The 18,204-nt window shown below is 46.3% G+C and overlaps 1 protein-coding gene across 9 annotated transcripts in view; it reads right to left on the bottom strand.

Moving 5' to 3' along the window:
* Positions 1-18,204, bottom strand: part of RAPGEF2 (Rap guanine nucleotide exchange factor 2) — a 624,821-nt gene that overhangs the window by 375,849 nt on the left and 230,768 nt on the right. For all 9 annotated transcript variants that reach the window (XM_029617182.1, XM_029617118.1, XM_029617324.1 and 6 more), the window contains exon 3: positions 13,556-13,612. In XM_029617182.1, the coding sequence (XP_029473042.1) occupies positions 13,556-13,612 (57 nt within the window). The remainder of the gene's footprint in view (positions 1-13,555; positions 13,613-18,204) is intronic.

Below are 18,204 nucleotides of genomic sequence, written 5' to 3'. Positions count from 1 at the left end.
CAGTATGGCATTTTCTTATGTTCTTATGTTCTGTTTCCTGTCTTTTAACCAGTTTGTAATCCACAAAAGGACATTGCCTCCTATCCCATGACTTTTTAGTTTTCTTGGAAGCCTCTCATGAGGGTCTTTGTCAAACGCCTTCTGAAAATCCAAATACACTACATCTACCGGTTCACTTTTATCCACATGTTTATTAACCCCTTCAAAAAAATGAAGCAGATTTGTTAGGCAAGACTTCCCGGGTAAATCCATGTTGACTGTGTTCCATTAAACAATGTCTTTCTATGTGCTCTACGATTTTGATCTTGAGAATAGTTTCCACTATTTTTCCCAGCACTGAAGTCAGGCTCACTGGTCTATAGTTACCCGGATCGCCCCTGGAGCCTTTTTTAAATATTGGGGTTACATTAGCCACCCTCTAGTTACAATGGATGATTTTAATGATAGGTTACAAATTTTAACTAATAGATCAGAAATTTCATTTTTTAGTTCCTTCAGCACCCTAGGATGCCTACTACATCATCCAGGTTCACAGTGATTTCGTTCAGTTAATCTGACTCATCACCCATGAAAACCATCTCCGGAACTGGTATCTCCCCAACATCCTCATTGGTAAACACGGAAACAAAGAATTCATTTAGTCTTTCTGCAATGGCCTTATCTTTCCTAAGAGCCCCTTTAACCCCTCGGTCATCTAATGGTCCAACCGACTCCCTCACAGGTTTCTTGCTTTGGATATATTTTAAAAAGTTTTTATTATGAATTTTTGCCTCTATGGCCAGCTTCATTTCAAATTCTCTCTTCGCCTGTCTTATCAATGGTGAATAAAATGGTGGATATCATAATGCATCTGTATTGCTCCACAATGAGACCGCACCTTGAATACTGTGTGCAGTTCTGGTCACCTCATTCATAGTTGCACTGGAGAAAGTGCAGAGAAGGGCAACCAAAATTAAAAAGGGTACGAACAGCTCCTCGATCAGGAAAGGCTTTAGAGGTTAGGGCTGTTCAGCTTGGAGAAGAGATGGCTGAGGGGAGATATGATAGAGGACTACAAAATCATGAAAGGACTTGAACGGGTAAATGTGAATCAGTTATTTACTCTTTCAGATAAATCAAGGACTAGGGGGCAGTCCATGAAGTTAGCAAGTAGCTCATTTAAAACAAATCGGAGAAAATTCTATTTCACGAAATGCATAATTAAGCTCTGGAATTCATTGCCAGAGGATGTGGCTATGGCAGTTAGTGTAGCTGAGTTTAAAAAAGGTTTGGATAAGGTCCTAGAGCAAAAGTCTATAAACTGCTATTAATCAATATGGATTAGTAGCTTGGGATCTATTCATACTTGCTAAGTACTTGTGATTTGGTTGGCCACTGTTGGATACAGGATACTGGCTTGATGGACCCTTGGTCTGACCCAGTGTGGCATTTCTTATGTTCCCTCTCAGTCAATGCCCTCTGTCACTCACTCTCCCAACTCAGTCCTCCTCCCTCTCAGTCATTTACTCCCTCACTCCCACTCACCCTTTTCTGTTTCTCATTCTCACCCCTTCCCATTCAGTCATTCGCCCCCTCTCCCATCCATCCACTTATTCCTTTCCCTGACACTCACCACCTCCCTTCTCAGTCACTTACCCTCTTCTTCCCACTCATTCATGTCCCTTCTATTTCTCTGTTACCATCCTCACCACTTTCCCTTCCTTCCCTTTCTGTCCCTTCCCTTATGCCCTTATTACTTACCGCTCCTCCTCACAGCAGCGTGAGGCTTCTCCTCACTTGCAGAGGATGGGAACCCCACTAGCGCTCTGACAATGGGGCCCTCCTGGCTGTGAGAAGTGGAAACACCACCAGCATGCCAACAATGGGGCCTCTCGGCACACTAACAGGGCCTCTCCTTGCTGGCAGCGATTGAAACTCTGCCAACACCAACAAATGGAGTCTCTCCTTGCTGGCAGGGGGGTGATAACCCTGTCAGCACCACCAAGTGAGGTCTCTCTTTGCTGGCGAGGGGTGTTAACCCCGCCAACGCCAGTAACTCACTGATAGGGGATGGGAATTCCACCAGTGCCAACGAACGGGTCTCATCTCGCCAGTACGCTAAGCTCTCTTTGCTAGGAGATGGGAATCCTGCCTGTGCAGAGCCAATGCTCCAACTTCCCTGCTCATGCATCGAGTGTCATCAAGGGCGATAACTTGGTCTTTGATGACGTTGGGCAGGCAGGTTGGAGCATCAGTAGGTCACACATAATAGTGTCCAAGTGATAGGTGGGCCAGAAAAAAACCTTTAAGAGTCGGATTTGGCCTGCAAGCCATAGTTTGCCCACCACTGGACTAAGTGCAGCCACTTATCAGGGACTGCACATAGCAAGTACCGATCAAATCTAGATTATGCAAAAAAACTTGAGCGAATCAATACGCCTTAAGTAACTTTCTGCTGTGAAAGTCTCAGCTTTGAGCTCTTCTGGCAAAGAGTTCCACCATCATCCACTACTGCAAATATTCACGCCCTGGATTCCTCCAAACTCACCTGCTAAAGGATGGATCATCAAGGAAGCTACGGAAGTAGGACTTAGAGTACAAAAAGGGTGATTTTTTTTAGAAGAATTAAAACACATAGGCAACAAGGCCACTGATGGCTTTAAAAACAATTAAAATTTTAAACTTCACTCTCCACACGGTCAGGAGCCAACAGAGTCCTGCCAGAACTGGAGTAATGTGCCCATGAATAAGGGTTCTAATCACCAGCAGACAGCATGTTCTGGACTACCTGAAAAGCCTTTAAGGTAGATTGAGGCAGGACTGAACACAAAGCATTACAGCGGTCAAGCCAAGCTAGCACTAACGCGCCACACGCGCAAATTAATGTGCTAAAGACTTTAACTGGCAGCAAAGGGTTTATTTTGTAACAATCTAAGTTTCAGAAATGCTTTATTTACAACTATTATGTGAGGGCACAGAGGTAGAGTACAGCTGAATACCAAGATGCCACACTTGGCTAGAGACAGTTATTTGTAGATCATTAAACAACAAAAAAGGAAGAAGATCTGCAAGAGGAAAATGAGCAAGCAAGATAATCTCGGTCTTACCAATATTCAGTGCAAGCTCTATTACAGGACAATCAGTCTTTAATTTCAAATAAGGAATAAGATATTTGAATAAGAGCATTGTGAAGTAAGGAAGAAACAGGAAGAAAAAAAAAACTGGATGTTATCCACATATAATTTATACCTCACCCTGAGGTTCACTAGAAGTTGACAAAAAGGAAACATATCAAAATTAAAGAGTGGCAATTACCCCATGCCTTCTTGCTCAGGGTTGAAAGAGATGCACTGTGCAGATTACCCTCTTGCCTTCTTGCTCGGGGTTGTAACTGCTATTCCATGAAGGCTTTCACTCATGTTTTAAATTTCCTGCTACTCTGACAGACTCAGACTTCTCTGACTGTTTAGCAGGATAAAAGTTAGCCACATAAGTTGGAGGTGTTTCAAGGTAGAGCTAAGTTAGTTGGATAATTTATCCTGCTAACTCCAATATTCAAAGTTAGCCAAATAACATCCTAATTGGAACTTTATCTGGCTATATTTAGTGGGGTGCCTAACTGGCAGCACTCCACTGAATATCTGCGACCATTTTTCTGGCTATCTTTAGTCAGATAAATTGTCTGCTTGCCATGCTACTGAATAGAGACCTCAGTTTTCAGCTGAAAATAGATGCATAAATTGGGCACCTAACTTACAGGTCGATACTGTAACATGCGGTTGAGGATTTCCCGTCTGTAACGAGCTGGGAGCGCACAATTCGGACGCGTAAGGCGATCCAGTGATACAGTCTCCAGTTTCACACGTCCTTAGCGCTTCTTAAAACAGACACATAACCCTTTCCGCACGCAGCATGTATATGATATGTAAATGAACGAATTAGCTGTATAATGAAGGAATTAGCTATTCCCCTCCGATACTGTGACGCGCGCTCAGATTATCTCCTTTGTAACCCGCTATTTTGCCGCGTCCTTAACCTGTTAGTTTACCGCCACCCTCTACTTGGTGTTAGTGTGGTGTTAGAAAATTAAAACGGGAATAAAGTGTAAAAAATGGGGGCGATTTCGGCGCTCAAGGCCCCATCCGGTCTCCATTGCAGCCCCAGTCCTGTCCCCTCCTCCCGAAGCAAAAAAAAAAAAAAAAAAAAAAACCGAAAAAGTAGCAAGGCTCGGGCCTGCTACGGTAGTCCCTTCTCCCTTCTCCCCTCCTCCCGATTTCGGTGCTCAAGGCGGCCGGGTGGGCATGCATTCATCCAGGCAGAGGGAGCCGGCGGCGAAAGCGGCCTCCGGCTCCCTCTGCCTGGATGAATGCACGGCCCCCGCCGGCAGTGAATGAATGCCCGTGCGATTTCGGCGCTCATGCCTTGAACACCGAAATCGCACGGGCATTGTTTCTGTTTATCCCAGTCTAATCGGTTGCCCATTCAGGAGCCAAAGTTATTTTCATTATGACTAGGGTTCAGTGGTCTTTTTCTGATTTTAAAAAAAAAAAAGGCTGGAGATCAACTTATTTGTTAGAAAGAGGTTTTCCTATAAGGAATTTGATGCATGAATGAATGCCCGTGCGATTTCGGTGCTCAAGGCTCCCTCTCTGCCTGGATGAATGCACGCCCACCCGGCCGCCTTGAGCGCCGAAATCGGGAGGAGAGGAGAAGGGAGAAGGGACTATCGTAGCAGGCCCGAGCCTTGCTACTTTTTCAGGTTTTTTTTTTTTTTGCCTCGGGAGGAGGAGACAGACTGGGGCTGCACCGGAGACCGGACGGGGCCAGGGCAGGTGAGCGGGGGCTGGGGGAAAGTTTGCCGAGCATCGGGGAACATAACTGTCCACTTCCTGGTACCTGTCATTTCAAATGTCATTTGAAATGACAGATACCAGCGCGGCCGTGAAGCGTTAGGCCCGCGAACCCAGGATACTGTATAGGCGCTCTATACAGTAAAATGGGTTGCGCGGGCCTAAAGCTTGCCTAAGGCTTCGCAGCCGCGGCATGCATTTGCATGCAATTAGAAGAGAGTATCGAGCGCTAGGTGAAGAGAACTGTGCGTGCGGGGAACGAGGGTGCGCCTGGCAATGCCGCACTCTTTCTACCGCGGCCTTAGAGTATCGACCTGTTAGGTGCTTAGATTTAGGACACTATATTTTTCCTAAATTTAGGAGAGTAAATTCGGTACCTAGTGGATAATTGGATACCCTAGAAGAAACAACATTCCCCCTACAGCTTAATTTAATTTATTTTTTGATCATGATCAGTTAATGTGTACTTTTGTAAGAAATAGTATGTTGTTCTAAGGTTACATTGTTATGGTTTTACATTATTTTATTCTTTATACATTGTTTTGTTTTAATGTTTTATTGTATCGCCCATCTGAGTTCTATGTAAACCGGCATGATGTGCTGCACGAATGTCGGTAAATAAAAGTTAATAAATAAATAAATAAATAAATAAATAAATAAATAGTGCAAATAATCAGTGCAGAGCATCTAACTTTTTCCCTTGTCCTAACTCTGCCTCTGTAGCTGCCCTCTTTTTAGGGTACTAAATTCATGGGTCTAGTCAAATTAGGAGCCTAAATGTAAGCAGTCAGGCCTAGCAAATTTTCAAACGAGACAATTTAGGAGCCTAACTCCCAAAGTTAAGCTTCTAAACCCTTTGAAAACTGGCCTCTAAGCATTTTTCCTACAAACAACATGGGAAAAAACTTTTAGTGTACAAGGGTCATTACTCTTGCCACCATTGGAGAAATTACCTAAAAATTTTGTTTTCCTTAGACTGATGGATTCAGGACCAGTGGGTTTATGCTCTCCTGCCAGCAGATGGCAACAGAGCAAGCTGTCACAGCCTGCCAGTATTCTCTTCAAAAACAACTGTGGACAGACTAGCAAAAACTTGATTAAAAACAGAACTGTACTCAACCAACCATAAATAGTGAACTCACATAAGATTCTAGGTACCCCAAGCTAGGGTCTGGATGAACACTTACCAGTAATACCTTGGGACCCAAAGCCCCACAGAAGTTCTATTGACACACTCATGTGGCAGTCGAGGGCGGGAAGCTGAGTCCATCTGTTTACACTAAGGAAAAAAAAAATATCAGGTAAGTAATTTCTCCATTTCCTAGTGTATAGACAGATGGACTCAGGACCAGTGGGATGTACTAAAGCTACTCCCCAAGAGGCAGGAAGGCTGCCCGTGGTCCAGTCAACACTGTATGTGCAAAGGCTGCATCCTCCTGAGCCTGCACATCCAGATGGTAAAACCTGGAAAAAGTGTGTAAGGAGGGCCACATCACAGCTTGGCAGATTTAGACAGGAGACAGACTAATCTCTGCCCATGACAGTGCCTGAGCCCTAACCTGAGTAGGCAACGGCTTTCCAGCATCCACATACGCGGCCGTGACCACCTCCTTAATCCAACAAGCTATGGTAGCCCACGAAGCTGGAGCGCATTGCTTACTCCCACCATGGAGAACAAACAGGCGATCCGTCTTTTGAAAAGACTCAGAGACCTCCAATATCGCACGACAAGATGCTTAACATCCAAGGAGCGCAAAAAGCGAAGCTCCTCCACATCCCTGACCTTATCCAGGGATGGCAAGGAAATGGACTGATTCAAATGAAAGTCCAAGACTACCTTGGACAAGAAGGATGGAACAGTACGCAACTATATCACCCCTGGAGTCATCTAAAGGAACGGCTCCCGGCAAGACAAGGCCTGCAGCTCAGAAATCTGACGCGCAGAACATATAGTCACCAGGAACACTTCAACATCAACAACCGAAAGGAAAGGCTACACAGTGGTTGGAACATAGGGCCCGCCAAAAAGTCCAGCACCAAATTAAGATTCCACAATGGAACCAGTAACCTCAAAGGAGGCCTAATAAGGTGCTTCACTCCCTTCAAGAAAAAAAAAAAAGGACCACATCAGGATGAGATGACAAGGAAACACCATTCACCAGGCCTCTGAAACAGGCAAGAGCTGCAACCTGCACCTTAAAGGAATTAAGGGCCAAGCCTTTATTCAATCCATCCTGCAAAATATCCAGAATGAGAGGGATCTTAACTGAATGAGGAAGAACACCCCGCTCTTCACAGCAGGCCTCAAAAACTCTCCAAACCCGCACATAAGCCAAGGAAGTGGAGAACTTGCAAGCGCGCCGTAAAGTGGCAATCACCGCAGAGGAATAATCACGCTTTAACAGGCAAGTCCTCTCAAGGGCCAAACTATAAGACAGAATCGAGTCGGATCCTCATGAAGACCCAGTCCCTGCTGAAGCAGATCCATGTGCAGCGGAAGACAAAAGGGGGGCCTCCATCAGGAGTCACCGCAAATCTGCATACCACAGATGCATGGGCCTATCTAGCGCCACTAGGAGTATTAGCCCCCTGTAGCCTTCGATCTTGCGAATTATCCTGTCCAGCAAAGGCCACAGAGGAAAGGCATAAAGCAATCTGATATCTGGCCAGACCTGTCCAAGAGTGTCTATTCCCAGGGACCATGGATCTCTCCTGCGACTGTAGAAGCGAGAAACCTTCACATTTTGAGAAGTCGCCAGTAGATCTAGGAATGGAAGGACCCAGCGATCCACCATCAGCTGAAACGTCTCAGCTGACAACATCCACTCTCCTGGGTCCAGACTTTCCCCGCTGAGAAATTCCACTCTTACATTCTCTTTTCCTGCAATGTGAGAGGCCAAGATCATATGCAGATGACCTTTCACCCATTCCATCAGCTGATCTATTTCCTGCGACACTTGCTGGCTCTTTGTTCCTCCCTGGCGACTGATATAGCCCATCTTCATCACGTTGTCCGACATCATGCGAACTGCTTGATTCCGCAGCCTATGGCTGAAATGCAAGCATGCCAGCTGTACCATCCGGGCCTCCAGGCGATTGATGTTCCAATGGGTCTCTTCGGCATTCCAGCACTCCTGGGCAGATAGCTCCAGTCAGTGAGCCCCCCCAAACATGGAGACTCGCATTTGTCATGAGTACCAACCAGGCTGGAGAGGACAAGGTAACTCCCTTTCTTAGATGATCCTCCTGCAACCACCACTGGCGGAAGGAGCAGATTTCCATCGGCAAATGGAGCCGAACCGCATAATTCTGAGACTGTGGGTTCCAATGAGAGAGAAGAGAGCACTGAAGAGGACACATATGCGCCCTTGCCCACAGCACCACTTTCAGGGTAGCTGTCATCAAGCTGAGTACCTGAAGGTAGGGCCACACCGTCAAGGTTATGATGTTCATCAATTGACGCACTTGAAGCTTCAATCTCTGGATCCAAACTTCCGGTAGGAAAACTCTGTCCTGTCCCGTGTTGAACTGGACCCCCAGATACACTAACGTCTGGGATGATTGAAGATTGCTCTTGGTCAGGTTCACCACCCAACTAAGCTCCTGCAAAAAGGAGATCACTTTGTGTGTTGCCAAGCGACTCTCTTCCTGAGACTTGGCTCGAATCAGCCAGTCATCCAAATACAGGTGCACCAGGATTCCTTCTTTTCACAAGGCTGCTGCTACCACCAGCATAATCTTGGAAAATGTTCTAGAAGCAGTGGCTACACCAAAAGGCAGTGCCCAAAACTGATAATGGCACCCCAATACTGCAAAGCTTAGAAAGTGTTGGTGTTCCAATCGGATGGGAATTTGAAGGTAAGCTCTGACAGATCCAAGGAGGTCAGAAATTCTGACTGCACCACCATTATTACAGAGCGTAAGGTTTCCATTCGAAAATCAGTCACCTTAAAGTGACGGCTGACCCTCTTGAATTCCAAGATGGGATGAAAGGTTCCCTACCCCCCTTAGGCAAAACAAAATCAATGGAATATCACCACATTCTTTCTTGAGATGCGGGCACCAGAACCACAACCCTCCGTCTGAGAAGCCTTTGAAGCGTGAACTCCACTGCTTGCTTCTTCTGCGAGGAGTAGCAAGGGAACACCATGAACAGGTCCCGAGGAATACTGTGAAATTCCAGTGCACACCCTTTGCGTATCACCTCCAGGACCCATTGCTCCAATGTGATCTCAACTTACCTCTGGATAAAAGAGAGAGATGTTCCCCTATTTCCTGTTCCAGATGGTGGGTCGGTAAACCTTCATTGGGAAGCTCGGGAAGGTCTATCACCCAAGCCTGTTCCTCTCTTGGGCTGCCAGGGACTAAGAACTGAGACCTACCAAAAGGCCAAGTCTGCTGAAAGGTCGTCCCTCTGTAGGCACAAATATTCTGAAACCCCAGAAACGACCCCTCATACCAAAGGGGCACTGTAAAGGTTTCTTATCCTCCGGAAACCGAGGCACTGAAGACTTGCCCCACTTACTGGCCAGTTTCTTCAATTCACTCCCAAACAAGAGCGAGCTTTTAAAGGGCATCTAGGTAAGATTTGTTTTAGAAGCTGTGTCAGCTGACCAATTTCGCAACCAGAGTTGACGCCTGGCCACTAACATCAAAGCCACTCCTCTGGCCGAAGTCTGGACCAAATCACAGCCTGTGTCTGCTAAAAAGGTGGCAGCAGGCTCCATAACCGCTCTGGAATTCCCTCCAGATTCATCAACCCTCAGAGAGAAGCAGACAAGATTTCACCACTAGGGTGCAACGGGAGGCAATCTGTAAATTCATCGCCATTGCCTCAAAGGCTTGCTTAAGAATAGCTTCAATCCTTCTATCATGTACATCCATCAAAGCTGCGCCCTCCCTCTATGAGGATAGTCGTCCGCTTAGACATGGCACATACCAGAGCATCCACTTTGGGAAAAAACGTTCTCTCATAGCCGGATCCAGGGGGTAAAGGCCTTCCAGTGTCCGACCCCCTTTAAACTTTGCCTCTGGGGCATCCTATTCCAGATCAATCAATTGCTGGATGGCATCCATCACCAGGAAAAAAACAAGCAGCTTTACATAAGGAAACCAAGATAGGATTCTTCCTCTGCTCTGACATAGCAGCTGAACACCACCCTGCTGTTTCAAGGTCTGGGAAATCAGAGCAGGCAGTTCATCTCTATGAAAGAACCGCAGCATGGTTCAATACGGTTCCAACCCTGGAGGAATTTCCCATCTTCCAGGGAATCACGATCAAACTCATCATCGGAGCCATCCGGATTCCTGTTGGGAACATCCACAGGGAGCTGAGGCAAGCCTCGGCACTTAAGCATAGGACTGGAAGAGGGAGGAGCCACCGGCTGAGGGTCCAACCAGACAGAAATGGGGGAAGCAGAGGACTGCGCCTGAAGAAAGGCTTGTAAGTCTTGAAAAAATTCCACAAGAAAAAGCAGCTGGGTCCAGACCAAGCCCAGAAAGAAATGGAGTTGGTCCCATAGAATTGCCCTTGCCAGCAGAGGACGCCAGTCAAGGCCATAACCAACCCATCATAAGAATGGGAAGAGCCAGGCTTAGCAAAATCCAAGAAAGACAGCTCTCCCTGAGCGGCTGAGCAGGCTGACACATGTTAGAAGTCAGGTCAGGCTGAGAAGCCCTAATATGACAGGCAACACAAATAGGAAGAAGCTTAGATTTCTTGCTTACCGGCACCATCGCTGTTGTAAACGTGCGTCGGAAAGCCTCATACTAAAAAATGAAATGCACCCAAAAAGCGCCTAGAAGAAAGCGCATCAAGGCACACGTGCAACCTATGCGCCAAGGTAAGTGCATAAAAACGTTTGTGCGCATAAAAGCACGCCCAAAAACTGAGTGCACAACGCTTGCGCAGAGCTGACACATTGAGCACACCAACGGCCTATAGAGGGCAGCAGCCCATGCAGAAGAGCGCGCCAAAATGGCCACCGCGGCCTACCACATGGCATACAAGAAAAAAGCCTAAGTGCGAGGCCTAGCCCACCGGGGGCCGCTCAACCTGCCAGACTGTCCAGTTCCAAGTTTCATTTGTAAAGTTAACACACACAGCTAAAACACAATCATCAGAATGTGCTCACTGCAAGAATAGATTTAAAACAGCAATGCCCGAGCACAGGAAAATAGTCGTTTCTGAAGGGGCATTCAAGTGGTGGGCAGTCATGATAAGAACATAAGAACATAAGAAATTGCCATGCTGGGTCAGACCAAGGGTCCATCAAGCCCAGCATCCTGTTTCCAACAGAGGCCAAAACCAGGCCACAAGAACCTGGCAATTACCCAAACACTAAGAAGATCCCATGCTACTGATGCAATTAATAGCAGTGGCTATTCCCTAAGTAAAATTGATTAATAGCCATTAATGGACTTCTCCTCTAAGAACTTATCCAAACCTTTTTTGAACCCAGGTACACTAACTGCACTAACCACATCCTCTGGCAACAAATTCCAGAGCTTTATTGTGTGTTGAGTGAAAAAGAAATTTCTCCGATTAGTCTTAAATGTGCTACTTGCTAACTTCATGGAATGCCCCCTAGTCCTCCTATTATTCGAAAGTGAAAATAACCGAGTCACATCTACTCGTTCAAGACCTCTCATGATCTTAAAGACCTCTATCATATCCCCCCCTCAGCCGTCTCTTCTCCAAGCTGAACAGCCCTAATCTCTTCAGCCTTTCCTCATAGGGAAGCTGTTCCATCCCCTTTATCATTTTGATGAGTAAAGCAGGAGGAATGGGAAGATGCTGCTGATCCTCCAGCCATTTCTTCGTTTCCCATTTACAGGGCATCTCCCAACTTTAAAATTCAAGGCAGGTGAACAGATCCTTCGGTAAAACATGTTAGAGTGCTTGGAAGAGGGGTATCTTGCTGGAAGTCTGTGTTTTGTGTTGGAAGAAAAGAGATATGTCATTAAGCAATCTCCACTACGCAGAACGGGGAGCTTGCAGACTTCTCTGCTGCAGTTGGTGGCAATCAAAGGATGTTCTCTCACAGCAGCAGAAAGCATCTTCTACGTACCAGGCATACACTCTGTAGGTACTGAAATAACTGTATAACCCAATGTTTTCCAACCTTTTCAAGCACAGGGCACACGGACGTTAACAAAACATTGTGTGGCACACCAGCCTCTGCAAAAGTAAAGCTCGGGAAGCACTGAAAGCCCTACCACTCTCACTTCCAAATTTTAAAACAAAGGGAGAGAAGCGGTGGAGAGACACATGCACCCATTAGAATGGACCTGCGCCCTCTATATAACAAGTGCAGGAGACAGGAGAAGTCAGAGAGGTGTGGGCAGCTGGCTTGGTTAGTTACCTTGACTGCCACATGTGCCTACTAGAGCTCCTCCACGGCTGCTGATGCCAACCTTCAGAGTGAGTCACACCCAATGCGCAGGGCATAACTCACCCTGTCCCATTCAACCTGGAGATAAGACAGTGGCTGGAAGGACTCAAAGGAAGAGGTCCAGGATGGGGGAAAGAGGAGGAGCTGTCTATAATGTATGTACTGCACAAAGCAGAGCCTGGCTACCCGTGCCCTGCATCCTGCCCATTAATTCCCACAGAGTGGGGGTTCCGGCTGTAGCAAGAAGACGCAGCGTGCCTAACTATGCTTGTTCTCAAAAAGGTACTCTTGCACATTTCAGAGCCATTACTTGCTGCGAGGTGCTGAGCGCAGGGCCTATATACTGGTTTGGATCCGAGCAGCAGGCAGTGGTGACTTTTCTGTGGCACACCTAATCAGGTCTGCAGGAACGCCGGTGCACTATGGCACGCTGCTTGGGAAACACTGGTATAGCCATGCAAAGCCCTGTCACCTGGCTGGACAATACACTGCCTCCCAGTGGACGTGTCAGAAGCCAAAAGATTAGCAATATCCAAGAAAGTCTGGGACAGCTACAAGGATGTGAGAATAAACCTCGTGAACAGGCAGGTTCAGTGGCCAGGAATCTGTGGACTAGAGAGATCTTGCAGACATTATCTGTGTGTATCCGGATGAGTTTCCCATAAACTACATTTTCCCCCCTAAAACGAGATCACTTGACTCAGGAAAAAAATAAATGCAAACATGAAACACTGCTGCTTTACATACAATTACCTAAGTTGTTGATTACCGTAAAACTGTTATACAGTACTTATACAAAACCTTTGTAAAGGCAACTATTTCCTCCACATTAGCTTGAGTCATGTGATATGAAAGAACACCATTATAAGCCTCTTGAGGCAACAGTGTCGCTGTGCGCTCAATCAGTGCATGTAATACATTTCCACTAGATCAGAAATGGCATCAGCTCATACCCCTGCTAATTATCAGCTGCGCTAGTTTGAGCTGATCTGGCAGCTATAGCAGGAAAGGCTGATCACAAACATTTTCTCTCTACAGACTGAAAAGCAAATGACAGCTTAATATGAGGAGATAACGTGTCACGCCCACTAATTCTTGATCTTTTTCCCTGGCTACAAATGTAATAGAGTGCACACTGGCACATGACTTTTAGTGTAAGCTCTGTCACCGGGATGTGTTACAATCTGCACATTTGGATGCTACAGAAAGGAGATACTGCAGGAGCTTTTTGCAATTAGAGGACATGCAAAGGACAAGCTATCAGCAAGCTGCGACCAAGCGGAAATGCTTCCTTTGGGCTCTATACTGCACGAAGAGAGAGAAAACACTTACTAGTACAAAACTTCATTTGCTTCATGTCTTTCATATCGCACGGTTTCACACATCAGCCTGAAACACAAGAACAGAAAACAGAGATATAAATCCTGCTCAGGGTTCATGAATGTTTTTGTGCTTTCTCCTGGGGATGGTTTCCCAAACGTCATTTGCTTGGCCACATTGTTTTTTTTGGGGGGTTTTTTTTTATTGTGATTACAGTCAGAAGGAATATATCAGAGTCAAGTGCCAGTTACCAATCAGGGCCCAGAGCATCCGGTTCAAGGAAAAGAACCAAAGGTTCTCAACCTTTTTGCTTCTAAGGCATCACCCTCTCACACACCTCCTGTTAAAATAATGATATATCTCAAGTATTAATATATAACTTAGCTAAACATATTTCTATTTTATTTTTACTTAGTTTACGTGAGACTTAGTGGCCCACCTGAAACCTTCTCACCAGGGTCGGACTGGCCTATCGGGGATGTCCTGGTGGGCCAGTTCAGCCAATCATGCGAGTTGGTATTGGTCGCAGTGGTCCCTGCCTGCGGAGCTGCTAAAACCAACATCAGGCCACAGCAGATCTTGTCAGAGAACAGGAGCCTCCCCCCATGAGGCTCTCCACTCAGGCCACAGCAGCTCTTGTCAGAGAACAGGAGCCTCCCCCATGAGGCTCTCCACTCAGGTCTACCTTCTAATTTTCATCATGACAGCCGCAGCAGAATGGGGTCTGCTCCCCACCCAGCACCGTGGCAGCTGGGACCTGCTCCCCTCTCCCCCCAGCACATGGCGGCAGGAAACACTCCCACCGCTTCCACTCACATTTCTGCTTCCTCCTCTGCCAGCAGATCTCCCACACTCCTACCTCACTGCCGGCTGAAGGCCTCCCACTACTCTTTGCTGTTGGCCACTGCAAAAAACAACAAGCCCCCCCCCCCCCAAGCACTGGAGCCATTCAGCCGTCCTCACCCACACCATGGGGAACCTCCACAGGCAGCCCTGCTCGGATCTAACTCGGACCATCAGTGAAGGTAAAAGCTTTTTTAAACGTATTCAGAGGCTGCGGAGGGTGAAGAGAGAGAAAGTATGCTGAGTTAGTGAGCACTCTTGGATCAGGCATGGCATGTTTGGGAGCGAGAGACGGTGCATGTGTGACAAGTATGTGAGACTGTGTGAGTAAGCACATGTGTGTGAGTGTGTCGGTGAGCATTTGTAAGAACAAACGTGGGTGTATATGAGAGGAGAAAGTTTGTGCGTCTTCCCCTTCTTGCGCCCCCACCCCCACACACAAAACTAATCAACAATAATCTCAGGGATGACTGGAATCCAAAGCTCCCAGATACTGGGGCCGATGCAATTATGTGCACTGAAAGCGGGCACTGACTTTTCAGTGCCTGCTTTTTTTTTTTTAAATGCATGCATGGCTCCCGCAAGGGGGGGCACCATGAATATGGAAATTAGGGGGTCGCGTTAGGAAGGAGGTGCTAGGGTCACTTGGGCGACCTTAGCGCCTCCTTCCGCCGCGGCTGCCGGTTATGAAGACTGACGCCGGTAAACTCGGTCTCGGTTTTCATAACCTGCCTGTCTGCCAGTAATAAAAACGGTCACAGAGTTTATCGGTGCCATTTTCATTACTGGCAAACGGCCGGTTATGAAAACTGACGCCGAGTTTACTGGCGTCAGTCTTCATAACTCGGCGGTCTGCCGATCTCTATTTTAAAGTAAGTAAATAAATAAATAAATAAATAAATAAATAGATAAGTACAGAAAAGCAGTTTTTTCTGCTTTTCTGTTCATCTTTTCAATGCGCTCAGCTATTAACGCCTGCTCCAGGCAGGTGTTAATATCTGAGCGATAAATGTGTGTCTGAGATGCATTTATTTTTTTGCATTTGGAGTGAATGATTAATAGGCTCATTCACATGCATTTGCATGTGATGAGCGCTCTCACATTCACTCCGCGTCGGACGCACGTTAAATAGGTGTTAATCCCCCTACTGCATTAGGGGGTGGATTAGAGCATATTTAACCCACGTCCGACTGTGGGTTAAAACAGTGCGCTTGGCTGAGCACACTGTATTGCATTGGCCCCACTGAGAGCATGGGATGTTTTTTATATTCATTTTTAATTATTGAGTGTTATTTGACATGGCTGTTTTAAAATATTTTATTGGTGCTTGGGAAATTTATTTACAATTTATACAAGTTTTTAATTAATAGATGTTCCATTCATCAGCTGTTTTGAAATAATTATTTTTATTAGTATGGGTTTACTAATATTGATGATTTATATTTCTTGATTCTATATTTGATGTTTCACAAGGAAGGCGATTGATTTTGTTTTTCCATTGTTGCACTGGCTGGCTTGCTGCAGTTTCCACTTCAGTTTTTGTCTGCACAGTTCTATTTATACTTTATGGGGTTTTTTTTATTCTATATTAGGTGAGGGTCTTTCAGTGCTCTGTATGCGTGTCCGAGGTGAGGTATTCTGCTAGCGTGCAGTTTTTGTGTAGATATCTCCAACAGCCTGGCTTGCTCTGATTTCCTAACAGGAGATGTATTGATGTTTTAGGGCCTGGGGTAATATTTGCAGTGTTTCTTTTCATAGGTAGGGCTGTCACTGATTAAGTACTGGCAGTTAGCACGGTTTAGGTTTGGGAGGTTTACTGTATTGCAATTGTAATTCAGTTTACTCATGGCTTTCTCTGGGTCAAGTCCAGACTCAGAACACATAATATGGCTAATGCCATATGGATTCAAAGTGTCTTTTTTGAGGAGTTTAGCAGGGTTTTCTGGTGAGCACCACAGCAATGAAAATAAATATACATGTTGTGATATTTGTACCTCAGAAGACTGAACTATAATTGACCTTTTCCATGAAAATTCTATTATAAATTCATCATTTTTAATGGTGTGTGGGAGGGGGGGACGGACGGACAGAGAGGTGCCAAGCTGCAAGGCCCAGGGCACCTACCAGCTCTGGCTGAACTGGCTCCATGTGGGAGAGCAGGCCTCCATCTAGAATTGCGCTCCTTTGAGTCTGTGGCTTTCCCTAGTCTCAGCCAAGGCTCGATTTCTCTTTTATTAAGCCCTGGGGGAACAGTATGGGATCACTTGTGGTCCCCTCTCCTCTGGAATAGATGGGCAGACCAGAGCCTGGGCAGCCATAAAAGCCACAGGCTCTGTGTAGCATTCAGTTAATGGGAGTGCCCTGAAGTGGTGGGGAGGGGAACACAGAGGTGAAAGCAAGTTGCAATCAAGGGGGAGAGGGAGGGGGGAGAGCCAGGAGGGGGAGGGGGAGAGCCAGGAGAAAGTGACTGTGCAGTGTTGGGGAGCCTTCTATGGGAGGTGGCTGGGCTGAGCTCTCAGAGGCGGCGGGTGGCTGTAGAAGCAGAGAGCCTTCTGCAGAGTCGGGGTGCCAAGACGGGTGGGAACGGTAGGAGACTGCTGCAGGCTGGGGAAGGGCTCACAACAAGCAAAAACTTTACATAAAGGAGGCGGCAGGGCTGGAGCGGGGGCACTCGCTGTTTTGTACACCAGCACAACAGCGGAATGTGTAGGACAGAAAGAGTGGGTGTGTCAAAAACTCCCAACGTGTGTGTGTGTGTATATATACATACACATACATACATATATACATACATACATAGCATGTCTTACAGACTGTGTGCGTCTCCCTCTCTGGCTGGAAGGGTGGTTGTCACATTAATTGGACACTGATCCAAGAGTTGATTGATTGGCAAAAGACTAACACCAGACCAATAATCCAGGATACATATACAATATATGTAGATTATAACATATAGTGCCACCATTCTCGGTTTTCTTCCTACCCTGTCTTTCCTGAATAGGTTGTCTCCCAGAATAACTATATCCCAGTCAGGGTTTTCCATGTACAAATCTCTGTGACAGCCACTACATCCACGGCAGCCTGTTCCATGACTGCCTCTAGATGATTTGGGACCTTATTTGCCATACTACGGGGGTATTTGGATATATAGCTTCCCAAATGTTGCCTTTATTCCCTTGGGTCAGAAGTGGGGAGAGTTGGAAGGCACAAGATATGAGAGAGTGTGTGTTGGGAGAGGAACTGGGTGAGGCGGAGCGAGTGCTGGAGGTGATACAGAAGGGGAGGGTAGTTCACTGCCTTATGGTTAGGTCTTCTGGATTTCAGGGATTTTCATTAGGTTACAGGAAGAGCCCAAGCGGAGATGCAGGCAGTAACAACTTCTTTCAGCTGCTACCATTTGTAGCTGCAACCACAGACACTGCTGTATTGCCGCAAGATGTTAGCACTGCCACCAGCTTGGAGCTCTCCTTGGGCTCTGTGGATTGCTAAAGTAAAATATTCAAGAAAAACCAGAAGCCCTAGATAGGGTGCCCTATTACTGCATTCCTTGGAGAATTCTGCACTGAAAACTTAAAAATTTTGCAAGTTTAAGAACCTCTCTCTGTTGTGAAATGTATCTTTTATTTCATGATTTTCCAGCTAAAGAGTTCAAATCGTGTTGCAGCAGGCTAAAGTTTACATTCACAGTGTAAAACTTGCAATTCACAATACCACTCCTTTGTGTAGTGCTTTATGGCATATGCAGCACTCCTTTGTGTAGTGCTTTATGGCATATGCAGCACTGCACTAACATACAAGAAGACAGTCCCTGCTCAGAG

This window comes from Rhinatrema bivittatum, chromosome 1 (assembly GCF_901001135.1).
Source record: "Rhinatrema bivittatum chromosome 1, aRhiBiv1.1, whole genome shotgun sequence".
Taxonomy (NCBI): Eukaryota; Metazoa; Chordata; class Amphibia; order Gymnophiona; family Rhinatrematidae; genus Rhinatrema; species Rhinatrema bivittatum.
This window is presented reverse-complemented; position numbering and strand designations above follow the sequence as displayed.